This window comes from Chenopodium quinoa, unplaced genomic scaffold (genome assembly GCF_001683475.1).
Source record: "Chenopodium quinoa cultivar QQ74 unplaced genomic scaffold, ASM168347v1, whole genome shotgun sequence".
Taxonomy (NCBI): Eukaryota; Viridiplantae; Streptophyta; class Magnoliopsida; order Caryophyllales; family Amaranthaceae; genus Chenopodium; species Chenopodium quinoa.
In genome coordinates this window covers 4,648,716-4,666,458 of record NW_018742484.1, presented here as the reverse complement: position 1 = coordinate 4,666,458, position 17,743 = coordinate 4,648,716, and the positions used below count along the sequence as shown (strand labels likewise).

The following is a 17,743-nucleotide window of genomic DNA, read 5'->3' as shown; positions in this document are numbered from 1 at the left end:
CCATTGTGGATATATGCATAGGCCGGGGAGCAATTGTACGTTATGCCCCATTGTCCGGGGATCGATCCAAACTTTCAACAGTTAGGGAATGTATTTGAGTAAATGAAAAAAAAAAAAAAAAAGAGTTGAATACTCCGTAAATAGGCTAAAAAATCTTTTTGAACAGGCAGCTTATGTTAAACAGCTGCTCAAACAACTTTTATGAAGCAGTCAAATGAATCTGTTAACCACTTAACCATCATAATTGATGCTAAACAAGTCTTTAGCTGAGAATAGCTTTTTAAAATTTCCTCTCGCTTGCTTATGTAATAGCTAACACATTATTAGTGAATCATGTAAATTTGTGCATGTATTTTCATTTGTTCTTAATTAATCTTACTTGTGCTTGTCTTAACATTCCTTTTTCATGCCATTGTTTTCATAGTTTTCCATGATAAACAATATTGTGATTAAGTAATGGATTAGAAACAGTATTATTTAAGAAAGAAAAAAAAAAAAAAAAAAAAACTCTCCATCCAAATTTAAACATTGTAATGTTAATACACATCATACGTACATCAACTTCACTACTAATTTCGTAAAAGATATCATCATTACTCCAATATGTCCCTTCTCATCATTAGAAATTGTGAGTATTCGATACAAGAAAGAGGAGGATAAACTAAAATTAAAAAATATAGAAACACAAGGTCAAACGTCGGCAGGACGGCAGGTAGATTGAATATGTAGTTGAATTTGTAAGGGTGGGTGAAGTTAGGAGGGTCAATGACTACATTGCTAAGTGTTTAAGTATGATTGTTACACATTTGTCTTATGATTTGAAGATTCTAGTCTCTTTATTTTAAATACCTTTCTACCTCATACTTCGTATTTTATGTTGGCAAAAGCTAACAAACGCCTTGGGGTATTGGGATAAGATAACTACAAATAAATTTTAAATTAAAATAAACATTAATTATACTGATGAACACTTTATCCTACATTCTTAAATTAAAATCTTAAGAAAAATTTTAAATTATTGTCTAATTTCTCAAGAGCGATGTTAGCAAGATGCTTTTTATGTTATGCACAGAAAGTCAGCAATACTAATAGTATGCATTTTGCATAATTGCATACCACCGCATATTAATTAAGTTATTATTTGTATTAAATAATTTATTATGATATGATTGATATCCATGAGACCATGATATTACTTCAAGGGGGCCAATGTGATGTTTTTGAAAGAAAGAAAGCGATTGGACGGGCGTTCAACGGGCTGGGCCTAAACACAATTAACTTTTAAGGGTCATTTCAATTATATACCCCTTATCTTCATCCACATTGAAATTTCAATTGACAAGTCTTATCTTTTTTTTGTGTGAAATTTCATTAACTTTAATAATTGTTTGAAGTTGTTAGATTTTGAAAATTACAAGAAAATACGGAGTACTATGCTTTAATTTTATTCAAGAGTCAACATAATTTTCACTGATAGAGTTCTTTGATTAGCTTCAGAAAGCTCTAGTTGACAAATCTAGTGAGACAAATGTATTCTATGTTTTTTGACATTTCTTGTTGGATGGAGCCATGGAAGTTGTATCAAAATGAGAAATTTTGAACTAGAGCTTTCCAAAACTGCTTACTCCCTCCATATTTTAATAAGTGTTACACTTTAACCGACATATAATTTCTCATCAAATCGTAAAATCGAATCGTAGAATCGTAAGATTGTACCAACATGCGTAATCAAGACGTCATATCTAAATTTAATTAAATATATTTATATTATGAGTTTGAAACCTGATTATTGATTGAAAATAGTTGTTTACCCATTAAGCAACCAATAATTGACAATATATATTTATAAATAACTATATAGGCATGTTTTAAACTTGTAAGGATATCGTTAGTTAAGAGAAATATGTATAATCGGATAGAATCGTAAATCGAACCGTGTAAAATACATGAATCGTAAAATCGTAAGATTCTAAGATTTAAATCGGGATTTTAATAACAATGGTGGGTTTGGGTGGAGACCGTGAAAGGAGAAAGAAATAATATCAAAATATAGTTTTTTATCAAAAAATAAAGTATAACACTTATTAAAACACAGAGTGAGTATGTAAATTTCCTGATTACATAAATTATCATGTTAAATTCTATTATTCTAAGGCACCCCTCGTAACTAGAAAAAATTAAACTTGAAAGCCCACTAGCTGTGCTTAGTTGACAATCTTGGCCTCCTTTAGTAATTGACTTGGTCATGCCATGTCTTGCTACTCCGTATAACTTTAGCTTAAATATGAACCAATGTGAGTTGGCTAGGCCCAGCCCATGAGCTACGTGTTGTCTCATGTCATATCGAAGTTCCAAAAGGTGTTATGCGGTTAATCGGTTATGCCTACACTGGGCTGTACCATGCCTTTTGTGATGGTTCATGTAGTTGTGTTCATGTTGGTTCATGCCAAGATTGGGTAATTCACCCTATAAACGCAAGCAATTTCATTTTGTAGACGCACAATAGTAACATTCATTTTCAATTCTTTTGTACCTCTTCCACTACAACTCTCAAGTATTGTTAAACAGTACGGAGTAGCATAATTTATTTTGAAAAATCACAAAATAATTACAATACTATTATTTTAGGCTAATGTTTCTACACATTATGCAATATGATTAAGAAGCAGGGGTGGTTCTGAGCATGTGCTGGATGGTCGACCGCACAGGGCCCCTAAGTGAAACTACTATAAAAGGGCCCCGATTTTTTTAATTTAGTAACATACTTTTCCTTAAAAAATTGATTTTAGATCCCAATTTAACAAATTTGCATCGGGCCACTTTCAGTATTAGCATTTGTAGCCACGCCTCTGTTAAGAAGTGACTTTCAGTATTAGCATTTGTACAATTGTACTACATTGTCTCCTTGTTCTATCTAACAAAAATATGAACTTTTCCTAGGCTCCTACACTCCTAGCTAAAAAGAGAAGGGCGTTTTCTGTTTTGTAAGAAGAATCAATAATGCCTAGTACAGATTCTCAAAACATCATTAGTCTTGTCTTGTTAAAGTGTATATCAATATCAATTCAGTAAAAAGTGCATTAAAACAATACAAAGAGAATCACGGAATTGTTAAAGAACTTTGCCAATTTTTTATTTTCTCTGTTTTAACACTGTTTAATGTGCAGAATGCAGATATGCTTAAGTTTGGATCAATGATCTTTATAGGAAAAAGAGTAAAAAGAATGTGACTATCACATTTATTGGTCCTAAATTTTTGTCATTTTTGTATATTCTGAATTTAGGGGTTTGGCATGAGCCTAACTATATAGGTTTGGATACAGCTACTACTGCTACAACACTACTCATAGTACTCGAGTTTGGATATCTCTATAGTCTTAGATTAGGACATTTTGCTTTTGTAATCTTTTGGAAAAGTCCCATATTATAAAAATACGGAGTACAAAGTATTGATTGTCTTTGTTAAATAAAAAGGATTAATCTGAAAAAACAAATCAAAACATACACTGATTTACGTAGTTTATTAACAATATGTTAGCTATGTTCGAACATGACAAGACAATTTTATTGATACTTGGGATTATACAGATTATATAATGAGATAGGTTAGTAACATAATCAGTTTTGTATAATTTCTACAAACTTTGTCTTACCTTCTCATTAATTCATCATCCTAATATATGATACGAGTACAGACCCATGAAAACTATAAAATTCTAACTCTAGAAGAACTCTCAATCTTTTTGGTAAATCTAGGATTAGAAAACAATATATATATATCTTACCCACCAAAAATATATCCTAAAATATATTGAAAATTTTACATTAGTTGTTTGAAATATGACTACCATAATGTTTTAATGATTATATGGTTCATAATTGACATATTTTTTCCAAGTAATTAGTTATATTACTTTATTAATGGTACTAAATAGTATTATCAATATTTTTTTTATTTATCAAATTTTTAGTTTCATTTATGTAGTTTTTATTCTTATTTTATAGTTTCTCAAAAAATATTTATTTTATGTTGGATTAAAATTTTCAAAATTTATATTTACATTATAGATATTATAAGACTAATTATATTCATTTTATAACGTGAAAAAATGAACCAATTATATTATATATTATTAAAATAATATGATAGATATTTTTCAAATGAAAACCATCCAAAATATATTCCTAAAATCTAGAATCCTAAAGCAAATACAAAATAACCTCCCGTAAAGGTATTGACTAGTGTGCACGAGGGCCTTACAAAGAGACGGGGGTATATTGTTTTTTGGCTTCTAGAATAACTAAAACGATGAGTTTTCAAGTGCGCAAAGCTCAGAAATGAAGAAATTCGCTAATATGTTGGTCAACAAGTTTTATTAAAGTGTGCATGTTTTTTTTGTTAATTCAAACAGCTCCATCTAATGTGAAATAGGGTCCAAATTTTGTAACATATCCAGCCCATTAGCAGACATAAATGAAACATTTAGGGCATGCTTGGATTTGGGGAAATGTATTAATAGGATAATAAAAGTCAAATTAAGCAAAATGAAAGTGAAAATAGGAAAGGAGAAGATAATAATGGTGTGATTATTAAGAAAATTATGTAGTGATGGTGTGGTATGAGCTGAAAAAAAATGAACTAATATCCTCATTTTGGGGGTAATAGTTACACTAGGGGGAGGGTGGGTAACTATTAATCTCATTATGAGGGTAATAATTCCTCCATCTCTCTCTTTTCCTCATGGCACAATTACCTTATTTCATTTGTAAACATCATGCCTACTACAACAACACCTCTAATTACTTATGTTTTTTCAAGTTTAACTTTTATTATTACCCCCTTAATATATTACCTCTGTAAGGAATATGTCTTGAATCGGTGACCGAGTAGGTACGCGATCATGTAGTCCATTGTACACGATTGTGTAGTCAGTGTTTTCATGTACTCTTCAATGTACACGGCCATGTAGTTCACGACACATAGTCATGTAGTTCCGCTACTACAAGACATGTCACACGATCGTGTGGTTTTGGTCCGTGTGATTATTAATTGGGTTTTGGCCCAAAATCAGTTTATGTTTTGGAGAGTTTTTAAAATACCCCTTAGGGTTACTCTTAGCCGAATAAGTTGAGTGATTATTTAGAAATCTGAGAGTCTTGTGTGTATTTCTCATCTATGAGATCTGAGATATATAACATTACAAATTTGATAGACAATCAATCTGTATTCTGTGATTGGTCTCAAATGTGTTCTGAATCTGTATTTTGTTTTCCCAAGATCAATAAAACTATTACTCTCGTCTGCCGGTGGACGTAGTCAACACATTGTTGGTGAACCACGTAAATCTGTGTGTGTTTTTCTTGTCAATTTTACATTCAATATTTGTTCTTTCTTGCATCCGTTATAACAACCCCCAATCCAAGCAAGGTTTAAATCAGAACAGGAAGGATAATATAGCATTATAAGTTTTATAACTACAACTTATTATTCATATGAAAGGATGTTCTATTTACTATGAGAAATGGAGAGGGAATTGACTAATTGACTAATATTTCTCCTTTCTCATATTAGTTGGCTAATTGGCTTAGTATATTAGTTTTGGTGCAAAAAATTGGATTAGTATATACTTTTACAAAGTATGTTTTATTTCCCCATATTTGCCCTATCATTTGTGATCTTGATTCTTCCAAACCCTAAGTTGGCTCTCACACCACCACTACACTTACCATTTCACCAGGTCACCAATCACTATCTCTACTATTCTCACTGTTTAAGGTAAAAATATCCAGTCCAAGTGGCTCAATAGCATGCTGACATGTGTCAGCCTCAGAGAGGTTCTGGAAGAACCAACCCTCTGATGACACGCGGTAGTCCAACCCATAAAAGGGAAACTGATCCCCAAACGCTATAAATAGAGGAAAATCATCATTTATTGGATATTCAGAAATATATTCACAAAACCTGAGCAATATTAATTGCAGAATTCTCTTGGAATCTGGGAGAAAAACCTTTACATTCCGCACTTTTATACATCCGTGCAAATTCTAATTTGATCGTTGGAGGCGGAACTCCACCCAACCGGAGTCTTCGTGATTTTGCATGCACATACGGTCGACAGATATTTTTGGAATTGTAAGTATCCCGAGGGGCTCCAAAAAACGCCGAAACACCCACCTATTGCCTTCCATCAACTACATAGACTATCACTATTTACCGTCCACATTATAATTTTACATCAACCAAATTTATTAAATTTGGATAGATTAGTTTATACAAAAAGTCGAATAAAACAAACTTTAACAATTACCGACAATACAATTCTAATCAAGATTTGACTTGAAGAGACGAGAGGAAGACACTACGTAGGATATAAACAGTCGCGAGTAGCATAGTTACTTGCAAATTAAATACCCAATTAGATTATGATTAGTCCTTCAAAAAGAAGATTAACAACTCCATTAATAACATAATAATAGAATGAATAAGACGGTCCACGTGGGAAGTAAGAAAGAGACATAGAATCGTCACTTTCACATACTCCCACTTTACAAGATTATATTAAAACACTAATTACTCCCAATTATTCAATTCAAGTACACTACACTACAGACTACACCCCATTTTTCTCCTTCCATTCCATTTATATATCTCCTCTTCATTTTCTCTCTCCTCCAAGTAAAACTTTCTCTTCAACTCAAATGCCCCTCTTATGGGCAAAGCTTCAAGATGGTTCCGGGCCCTATTGGGCTTAAAACAACCCGACCCGAATCCAACCCGGAAAAAACAACCCAAAGACAAGCGCAGGTGGAGCTTCGTCAAATCATACCGTGATAAATCCTCCACTAAACCCCCTCCTCCCTTGTCCGAAACTACGACTGCAATCAGCGGAGAAGATGACGCGAATAAACACGCAATTGCCGTAGCAGCAGCCACTGCAGCCGTAGCGGAAGCCGCTGTTGCAGCCGCACAAGCTGCTGCTGCGGTTGTCCGGCTGACTAACAGCGGAAGGTGTAATAGTAATAGTAATAATTATAATTTTAATGACAAAGGTGGTGCACTATCAGCGCAGGAAAGCAGAGAGCAATCGAGTTCTGCTGCTGTCGTCATCCAGTCCCACTTTCGCGGTTATTTGGTTAGTTTATTTTCTTTTTTCTTTTTTATTTTTTAAAATAAAACGGTGTCGTACCGTGTGTTTGTTTGTTTGTGAGTGATTGAGTGAGCTGGTTTGAAGTCGTGATGTATTTCGTCGGTATGAGTAAATGGTTTTCGACGCTACCAAACGCGGGAAATTGGTAACCCACATTCCCCCACTTAGAGAATAGAGTGAGTGTGAGAGTGTAGACTGTTAGTTTGGAAAGGTAGGGATAGTAGCATGTGCAATTTTAAGAGCTTTTATTTTTGTGGGAACTCATTATTAGTGGCTATTTAGTCATTTTGTGCTAGCTTTGCCAACTTATCCATTTTTACGTATTTTTTTTGTACGGGAGCAGTGGTATAGACGAGAATTGATATTAGTAAGAGGAGTTTTGTTCGCAAGGTTCCATATTAGGGGTTAGGGTGTTTTCTATAGAGTATAATGGAAAGTCACAACTCTGACAAGGAGTAATGATATAGACGAGATTTAATCTGTGGTGTTAGGGTGTATAGACAAAATTCGATATTAGGGTTGGATCATACTCCATAAAAATCAAGTCTTGAATTGTTTGATTGATTTATTAGGTTTGCTTTACAAGTCTATTTAATGCTTGGTTCATGTACTAAATTATTATTAAAACTTGGAAAGAAGACAAATAATCGGGATTTGGGAATAATTAACTGAGATTTAGGAGAATTATGCATATGTTATATGTAGTATTATATGTTCGGTATGCTCTTTCCAATTATAGGGGATATATTGGTAATTATCTATGTATGGACATTGATAATATTGTGGTACAAGTATATTTAATAGAACTCCTATAGTAGTTGTATGAATATAGGAAGAAATAGGAGTATATTGTAAGTTGGTGGTTTAATGGCTGATATTGCCAATACATGGATTTGGCAAAAATACAGCTCATGGGTTGTTTCTTGTTACCCTCAAGCAACTAAGCAAGTACCCAGCAATTGCTGTTGTACGTGCTTTCGTTGTACCTATACGGATTTTGTCGGCCCCATTTTGTGTTTTACTCGTCCTCTTCATCCTCTTCATTTCAATTAGTAATGTGACAATTAAATTTGGACAAATATGTTTTTTTTTTTTTTTTTGTTTTAATGTTCATTTGATCAACCAACTTCTCATCACTAAACACATGTAAGTTTTTGGATTAAAGTGGTGTCATAATTGGCGAGAATTAGATGCAAAATGAGACATATAGTCTAATTGGTCAACTTCTATTGAACACTTCTTTGTCTCAATGTCATCTGGTTTTTGGTTGTGGGGTTTAAGCTGGACATTTTGGACTTGCTGACCCTCGAAAACCACATGATTGCTGATTAATTAATGCTAGTTGATGATAACAATGCATTTTTTAATGTGTGCGTTGTGATTTTAATAATTCTGGACCGACAATGAATGATACACACGAAGTTTGTGTAATCAACTAATCATAGTTCATAAGGGTGTGTCATGTGTATAATTGAGTTATTATACTTTGGTCAAAATCCTACACTTGTTAGAAGTTTGAGTGTGGTTTAAACTTGTAGAGGTATTGTGATAATAATGAGCAAGTGATTTAGATTTGATTCATAAGACTCGAACTTATTAACAAGTCTTTACCTTCGTATTTTAAGATATCTAACAATTTAAGAACCAAAGTTATTTACGTAGTAACTTTTTTCCTAATTCAACTAATAATCTCTCCTTTTCTCTATCGCTTGTCATTTTATTAAACCATAATAATTTACTCCGTACTCATCACTAATAGACGTACGATTATTGTTTTGTATTATTCTGTACTCCATTGATATAACAAGTGATAGAGAAACTTTATCCAATGGTGATTATTCTTGTTACTTAAACTTTAGTGGCAACTACTGTCCATTGGTAATAACCAAAGGACAAATAGGGACTTTGACAAAACAAACATGCATACATTGGATCATTTTACTTTTCTTCTTGATTTTAACATGGAGTTGGCAAACTGTCCTTTTGGCTTTTGTCATCCCTTTTGTTCTAGCTCTTCAGCTTTATGGGATATTGGGGACTCTCTCCAAAGTCCCCACATTTTTTTTTGTGAGAAATGTGAAAGGGAGCCTCTGAATCACCATTTCCAATGGTGAAAAGTAATTAGTCTTGTAACAATTACACAAGACATTTGTATTCTATCGCATAGTGTATACAGTATACACTATTAAGCGTTATAGTCTCTCTGTTTCCAAATAAAAGTCTTACTTAATATGGAGTATAAAATTTTGTCTTTAAATTAAGTGAGATTTCTATTTAGGGTTAAAGTGAGTAAACATTGTTTTAACATTCATATTTAGGGTGTTGACCCTTGAGATTATGGGATCTAACTCTGGTACTAAAGAACAAATTTAGAGTAAAGTAATTGCATGAATACTGTTTATGTTTGGATTATAGTCAGACCTATGTTATTTTTTAGGCGCCTGCAGATCTGAACTCTGTATTAGTTGAATTGTCTCCGTCTTTCTTGAATATTTTGTCCTTTCCCTTATTTTCAGGGAAATTGTGCACAAAAAACTTCTCTTTTGGCTCTTAGTTGCCTTTTTTTTTTCAATAAAAAAATCATGTTATTTTATGCATTACTCTTTGGCGCCAAAAAATTTGTACATGTAACTAATTGATTGAATTGAAATGAAATGTTGGTTGTAATGTTTTTAGTTGGCTCAGAAAACATTGAATGATTAATCAACTTGTTATGTTAATCATACATGCAGGCCAGGAGAGCATTGCGAGCATTGAAAGGGCTGGTAAAACTACAGGCTCTTGTCAGGGGACACATTATGAGACGAAAAACCACCGAAACGATGCGTTGCATGCAAGCTATGCTACGGGCTCAAGCACGGGCCAGATCGGTCCGTGCTTATATCCCTGAATCTCCTTTCTCATCTACCAAATCTTGCCCAATTCTTCTTCACCCAGTAAGCATTATTCTTTATAAAGTTGAATTTGTAGGAAGCTTCTTTGAGTTATTTTTCTTAGGAATGTTGACAAAAATATGACCAATTTGCATTATTTTTCTACTCAAGTCAATGGTGCGATTGGTGGCAGTGTGGATTTGTTTCTTTATTCATTTTTTTTGGAAAATAATCAGTTGTTTAGTAGGTAGAAAAGGGGTGGTTGGAGTTGAAATTTTTATGATTGAGCTAGAAAGACTTGGCCAATCATGTTTTTGGTAGCTGCTTTTGCTTACAATTTGGTTCTGCAGGTTTAGTTTGACCATTTTATCAGTTGGTTAGCCAAATTTCATTATTATGGGTAAATCTGATGTATGTAAAATCTGATTTTAGCATTAGTCTTTTTCGTTAGCTTTAGCTTTGACAATGTACAAAGCCTCGATCTTTCGTACTGATAGATTGTTAACCTGATTCATTATTGATCTTAAAGATGCATGAAGTAGTATCAAAATCTAATCATTGTTGACCATGAAACTATGGCAGTACATTAGAATTCTCCCTGCTTCTTGATGAATATTATGATGTAGATTGTAGTCTAAACTTGATTGTGTTGGTGATCTTATGTGTATGAATTCTGTCTCATAGGGACCCCCAACACCTGATAAACCTGAGCTAGTTGTTCGAGCGAAAAGCATAAAGCAGGATCATTCACCAAACATTAAGGTACATGTACTCTAAATAGCTTATTATTAGTTTTGTCTGTCTAATGAACCACAGTGCCAAAGAGTTAAGGGTAAGCTTCGGAGAAATTAAAAGTCGTGCTATGATCTAGTTAATTAGTCTCAGCCTTCAATCTTTTCTTTTCTAATAGTTAAGCAACATGCATTGACTTCAATTCTTTTTTCTTGCCTCAGAGGAATAGTTCAAAGTCAGGCAGCCGAATGAACTCCATGAACCAGGATAAAATAAACTTGGGCTCGTCCTGGTCAGACCCTCGAATGGTTGACCCAATGTGGGACTCACGAGCTACAGCCTCCTCAAGAACATGCCTAACAGACGATGATCGAGCAGATAAAATCCTCGAAATAGACACAGGGAAACCCCATTACACCTTTAGAAGGAGAAGCCTCTTTGAGTCCTCTCACTCAGGCTTATTAACTTCAGAGCAACTAAGCCACAGCCAGACTACCTCAAAGGACTCGACAACTCACCACACAGTCCAAAGCCCCGTGTCATGTGAAGTAGTTCAATCCCTAAAACCTCTTTTACTTCCACAAGACTTCATCGAAGAAAAGAACTCATATTGCACAGCAGAAAACAGCCCACAATACTGCTCAGCTGCCTCTCAGGGAGGCAACAGTTCAAGGACATTCACTCCTACTAAGAGCGACGGTTGTTTTAGTGGGTACTCGGACTGTCCTAGCTACATGGCTTACACTGAATCAGCTAAGGCAAAAATGAGATCCCTTAGCGCGCCAAAGCAAAGGCCTCAGTACGAAAGAACAAGTTCGACTAAAAGGTACTCAATTCACGGCCTTGGCGAGCACCACCCAAGATCAAATGCACAAAGGGCTTCTGCTATGCATGCAAGTTTCACAAGCAAGGCTTACCCCGGGTCAGGTCGATTGGATAGGCTCGGCATGCCAGTGAGGGACAGTACAGTAGTTTACTACAGCGGGTATCTCAACTAGGACAGAGTTTGTTTTGTTTAAATTTCTTATTCTAATTAGTCTAACTTCTTCTTAGGATTAGTGTTTGTTTTCACTTTTTATTAATCAAGTGTTATACCACTCATATGGCTAACCCAAAAGAAGGAAGCTAATGCTTCATATTCAGTATTGTTGAACATAGATTGTCATTATTATTATTACTTATTAACTAATGTTATCTTATTTAATGTAATATAAAAAGAAGTACAATACACAAATGACCAAGATATGAGTGTGGTCCCTAGAAATGTATATGAATGAAGGAACATTATAAATCCCAAGATGAAGTTGGTTGAGATTGTGTATAGTTATAATAATATTGAAGTGTTACAAATAATAGTAAGGTAGGATTCCAATAAGGTTAGTTGTCGGTGGTGGTGGTAATCATTATTGGCAACACAGTGCCGGTCAGGGTACGGTCACATTAACCCATGTAGCCAAGCTGTATACAACCCCATCTTAAATGCTTGTGATTTTATGGTAATGTTTGTTATTCACTTAATAGTATTGTTGCTTAACAAGTACCACTTCACCCACATGAACATTGCTAATTGTACGCGTTGCATTAATTCCATAGGCTTTCATTCACCATCATGGGGTATTTTTTAAAAATTATAAGGAAATGATGAGGATTGGACAGCAAAGTGGCAAACAATGAGGTCCTAAATTTCCAAATTTCCCAACATCAACTGATGAAGACTTCCACTACTCCAGCTACATCTTTTCTTACCTAATACTTTCCTATTTTCATGGGATCATTTGAGTACTCCCTCCATTTTTAAATACTTACTCTATTTTTCATTTCCGGCTGTTGTTAAATACTTGCTCTATTTCCTTATTTGAAAAGCTTTTACAATATTTAATTCATTTATCACAACTAGTGGACCCACCATAAATCATATTTTATTAATTTCATATTCTCTCTCCTCCAATTCTTTCAACTACTTTTGTTTTTTACAATTTTTTATTCTTCCATCTACTCCACTACTTCCCTATTTTATTACTTTCTCTAATTTCTCCTAAAACTCCGTGCATGGAGAAATGGAGCAAGTATTTAAAAACGAAGGGAGTATATTCAGCAATTTTATACCATGTAATTTAAATTAACTAACTGATTTTATTTTTTTTATTTATTTATTTTTTATTTATGATTGATATTGTACAAGAGAAAGCCACACACATCATTTTCTTCTTCGGACGGGCGAAAAGGACATCATTTTCTTTATTAGGATTGATTGGTTAAGAATTTTAATGCTGTTTATTTAGCTGTTTGTCACCTGTTATTTTCCGTCTAGAGCTCACTAAAACCTAAACATAAATAACATCTTAAATTATACTCTATTACAAGATTTTGATCCAAACTGAAATTGACCTAGCCCATTCAAATTTAATGTTGATGTGAATAATGGACTCAATCAGCATTGACGTGAAAGACTTAACTCCTATGCTTGAAATACTAAATTGAAATCGTGTATTGTAGTATATTACTGCACGTACTCGTACTATTTAAGAGAGTCTTAACACTTATTCTATGGGGGAAGTCAAAGCCCGTCGAAAGTATTGCAAAGTCGAAACGGAAAAAAAAAAAAAAAAAAACCAAACAAACAAAGGAATAAAAAAGATGTTACACTGTTGCTGATTCACAACATATAAGTGATATAAGACAACAATTACACACCTTTCCATTTAATAAATCATTCTATAAACACACCGATTAAAAAGAAAAGGAAAAAAAAAAACAGGTATACGTATCACTATCTACTACTCCATGTACAATGATAACCGATATCCATCTATAAAAACCAAAACCGAAAGCGGAGAAAGAAGGAAAAAAAAAACATGAAACTAACGTGGAAGCGAACATATATTAACGCATAGAAAAGAAGGGGATTAGAGAATCTGACATTTTCTTCTCAGTTTCCACACTTCCATTTTGAAGTTGGCACACAGCTCAGGTAACGGCACCATTTGCAATGGTCATTTCCATTCTTCCCTTGGAAGAGCATTACCAATCCAACAGTAAATCTGTGACAAACAACACATATGATGATTATTTGATCAATCTACCAACAACATGAAACAGAACATACAGTGTGCAGTCAAATGAGAAGATGATTGACAACAGTTAACCAAGGACCAGTGTGGTGCTTTAGGTTTGGATAAGGGTCAATAAACATTAAATATGAGCAGCAAACACAAATTTCTGTATGATGTATGATCTCTCAAGGAGTCGGGGGGGTACCGCGGGTTGGCTCATATAAACGGGGAGTATGTATGTAAGATGTATGATCCCAAAGGAAAACACTTCTAGAACAAAAATCCAGCAGAGTTTCATCATAGTGAAAAGGCTTACCCAGCTACAAGCAGCGCTGCGGCAATAGCGAATAACACCAACTGATATGCCATGTATTTGGATTTCACACGTGCATGTTCTGGCATTTCGTGACGCTCCAGCCACCCAAATCGAGGACGTAAGAGTAATACAAACCCAAATAGGAATCCTGATATAAATCCTCCAATGTGTGCAAAGTTGTCAACATGAGGAAGGATCCCGACTGCCAAGTTGATTGCGATCATGATTATAAGTGTGAACAACGCAGCGGCCTACAAAAATGCAAAGAAACTCAGAGACTTATAAACTTGAGGTGTACTTCAACATATTTTAGGTATTCTACAATTATTGGTGTTTATAACATACTGTTATGTTAATAGCTAAAAAAACAATAACAAAAATTAGTTGATTCTATAGGGTTTAATATTGAAGCGCTAGTAATCAGCTACACTCCCAGACTGGATCAACTAGGTATCAAATAAGCACACAAATATAAAAACCCTTGTTCAATTTTACTTTGTCAGTAAGATCATAGAAACGGTTAGTCAAAAAAAAAAAAGGATCATAGAAACGGAGAATTTGTTACCTTGTTTGCATAGATTGTCCAATTAGTAAAGAGCTCGGAAAGCATTGCACCAAGTAGTCCAAACAAAGCACCAGAGGCTCCAACAGAAATTTGTTGTTGGAGAAAAAGTGAAGACAATACAGATCCACCAATACCTGTACACAGGTATAATATTCCAATTCGCACTGCCACGGGTAAAATAAAAAACAAATTGAGTGCCCAATAGTGTACTTTTACATTTAGTCAGCCACACATAGAGGATATAAAATAGGTTTTATGATTATAGAAGAGAGACCATACCAAATCCAAATTGTTGTTCAAGGCGGATACCAATGAAAACCAAACTCAACATATTCACAAGGAGATGGATTACACCAGCATGCAACCAGATACATGTAATGAGTCTCCAGCCTTCATGCTGATGTACCACCTTATCCCATTTAAGAGCCCCCAGTTTCACTAATCTGCAGGAGTCAATTACGCACCAATCAAAATAAGGACATTTTTAGGGTAACAAAGAAATGGTTTTGTGTGAGTGTTGACTAGTTTGATAATACTGCTATGCTATGGAATTCCAAGGAGAAATTTTCATACAACACAATAAAAATTCACAAAAACTTTCTAATGCTCATTAATAATATATTCTTTCCCATCTCAAAAACAATTCTCCAGAAAATCAATGTTAAACCCAACATAAACTAGAATTCTCAAATTAAACATACAATACTCATACACTACAGCTACCCCATAATGTCATTCTAAGTCATATTCAGTACAACCCATAGTGAGATCCTATTTAGTTAACTAATGCACATCAAAACAATCATCTTTACTGGTAACTAACACCTATAATGCCAAAGTATTGTTTAAAGTTTTTTTTTGCTAATTATAGCCGTTAGGGCTATGAATAAAAGGACTGATAAGTATAAGGACTAATAAGTATCCCAAACTGATATTAAGTTGAGAGTTTATGACAACGGCTAAGTTTGGTACTTCGGTTATATACTTTGAGTTTTTGATTAAAACTTCTCATTCATTTCCCTTGAGACTACGCCATCATTATTATTGTTTCAAAATAGATATTAATATTATACTCCTTTATAGTTGTAACAATCAAATTATGATTATCAAGGAGTTGAGAGAGTACGGAAATTAATTTTAACCCACAAGCTAACTTATTAGTACATGCTACAGTCACTTGACAGTTCAAATTAGTAAAGCTTTTCACAAACACACACTTCTTCCGTTAAAAGTATCTTGACTTACAATAGTAAACTTTTCCATTATCCAGCCAAGCACAATGACATAATGGTATGCATACAAGGAAGAAATATTCAAACAAAAAAAAAAAAGTCCATAGATATGTAAGCAATATAATACTTATGTAATGCTCACCATTCACCAAGTACATGCAACAATATCAACCAAAAAAGCAAGCAAGACATATTCAAAATGGTTTTCTATTTGCAAATAAACCCAGTCATCACATATACGAGTCAAAAACAAATCAAAGCTGATTTTTTTGCTTTTTAATATGGAATGAAAGCATAAAATTGAGGATCAATCCCATGATTGAATCAATAAAGACTGTTTGAAGGTGACAGCTTCATACCATGAATTAATAATCATACTCCCAAACACCTAATCAAACAAAAGTTCGTGAACATATACTTTAGCAGTAAAAATCAAGCAAAAGCAAATACTTTGAGATTACTAACCACACCAATCACTAAAAAATTTAAAACCCCAAATCAATTAATAAGAAACCCACATTAAATTTACAAAGATTGAGCAATAACAAGAAACCCCACAACAATTCTGTAAAACCACATACTAAATAAACTAAATTCAAGCTAAAAACTGACTAAATTCAATCTAATAACATTTATTATATATACTTACACTAAATTAGCTGAAAAGAAGAACAAAATCACAATAAAAGTCCAAAAGAAAAGCTAAATTCATCATAAACCTACACTAAATCAGCTTGAAAGAAGAACAAAATCACAATAAAAGCCCAAAAACAAGCTAAACTCAGTATAAATCAGCTAAAAGAAGGCAATATCACAAGAAAAAACATCAATAGATCAAAAACCCAGATAAAAACAACTAAAATCAACCCAAAAAAAAAGGGGGTAGAAAATTACGTGTTAGAAGAAGGGCCGAGAAGAGGATTCTCATTAAGAGGTTGAAAAGAGAAGCGACCCAGAAATCGAGCAACACAAGAATTAAACCCAAAATTATTTTTAGGGCAATTGTTGACGAACATAACAATTATAAACATGGCAACATTTGCAACAACAATCATGGGTACCAACCAAGATGTCCATTGTCTTGCAGAAGATTCAATGAGATACGCAGATGCTGCAACTGGGTAATTCGACTGATTTGAGTAATTAATGTTATTCACGTTAACATTTCTGCTCTTCTCTGGATCTCTACTACCCATGTTTAATTAATTGATTGTTTGATGGATTTTCTCTCTCTAAATTTTAACGGTGGATTGAAGAAGAATTGAGAGTGGTTGATATATGAGGAAGAAGATGAAGTGGCTGTTGGTGATTGGGTGGGTATTGAATTGAATTTGATGCGAGTCGGTGAAGTTACTCTTACAGGGGAGAAATTGGGAGAGAAGAGAGGAGAGAGAAAGTGAGAGAGTTTGAAGAGGTTGTGTTGTGATTGACTTAAAATTGATCAAATCCCAGCTAATTTGTCCTGTGTTTCTATGAATTTTGTAACAATTATTTATGTATATAACCATGTCTTAATCGCGTTTTATGTAATGGATAATGACCTATATGGTGAAGAGGGGAGAAGATCCTATCTTTACTCGGGTGTAAAATTACACTTGCATGTTGTTTCATATTTTAATGTGTTTTTTTTACTATATATATCTATTTATGGCTATTGTCATATTGATTAAGCAGTATTAGGATCCAGACTGTATATGAGTACTTTTGTTCATTTAATTATAAAAATGTAACTTGGTTTGCAAATCAATATAAATGTCATGTTGATATTATATTTTATGGAGTATGAGTAATTTTATTGATTAAGCAAGTGTATTATGTTAGTAA

At 33.8% G+C, this 17,743-nt stretch overlaps 2 protein-coding genes across 2 annotated transcripts; one reads left to right on the top strand and one right to left on the bottom strand.

Annotated features, from left to right (window-relative positions):
• Window positions 1-6,528: 6,528 nt before the first annotated feature.
• LOC110719492 (protein IQ-DOMAIN 14-like) lies at window positions 6,529-12,065 on the top strand. Its single transcript, XM_021898449.1, has 4 exons — window positions 6,529-7,133; window positions 9,881-10,084; window positions 10,706-10,783; window positions 10,975-12,065. Exons 1-4 carry the CDS (start codon window positions 6,711-6,713, stop codon window positions 11,749-11,751), a joined length of 1,482 nt encoding a protein of 493 aa, XP_021754141.1. The 5' UTR covers window positions 6,529-6,710; the 3' UTR covers window positions 11,752-12,065.
• A 1,317-nt stretch (window positions 12,066-13,382) lies between these two features.
• Window positions 13,383-17,396, bottom strand: LOC110719491 (RHOMBOID-like protein 2). Its single transcript, XM_021898448.1, has 5 exons — window positions 16,814-17,396; window positions 14,967-15,130; window positions 14,688-14,851; window positions 14,123-14,373; window positions 13,383-13,794 (listed from the first exon to the last, which is right to left on the bottom strand). Exons 1-5 carry the CDS (start codon window positions 17,113-17,115, stop codon window positions 13,683-13,685), a joined length of 993 nt encoding a protein of 330 aa, XP_021754140.1. The 5' UTR covers window positions 17,116-17,396; the 3' UTR covers window positions 13,383-13,682.
• Window positions 17,397-17,743: the final 347 nt, after the last annotated feature.

What these genes read in the sequence shown, in the direction of transcription:
- LOC110719492 (XM_021898449.1), top strand. Translation starts at nt 6,711, where the DNA reads ATGGGCAAAGCTTCAAGATGGTTCCGGGCCCTATTGGGCTTAAAACAA. An exon ending in GCCCAATTCTTCTTCACCCA is followed by an intron (nt 10,085 to 10,705) that starts GTAAGCATTATT and finishes TCTGTCTCATAG; the next exon opens with GGACCCCCAACACCTGATAA. An exon ending in ATCATTCACCAAACATTAAG is followed by an intron (nt 10,784 to 10,974) that starts GTACATGTACTC and finishes TTCTTGCCTCAG; the next exon opens with AGGAATAGTTCAAAGTCAGG.
- LOC110719491 (XM_021898448.1), bottom strand. Translation starts at nt 17,115, where the DNA reads ATGGGTAGTAGAGATCCAGAGAAGAGCAGAAATGTTAACGTGAATAAC. An exon ending in GGACAATCTATGCAAACAAG is followed by an intron (nt 14,374 to 14,687) that starts GTAACAAATTCT and finishes GCATTTTTGTAG; the next exon opens with GCCGCTGCGTTGTTCACACT. An exon ending in GCAGCGCTGCTTGTAGCTGG is followed by an intron (nt 13,795 to 14,122) that starts GTAAGCCTTTTC and finishes TGTTTGTCACAG; the next exon opens with ATTTACTGTTGGATTGGTAA.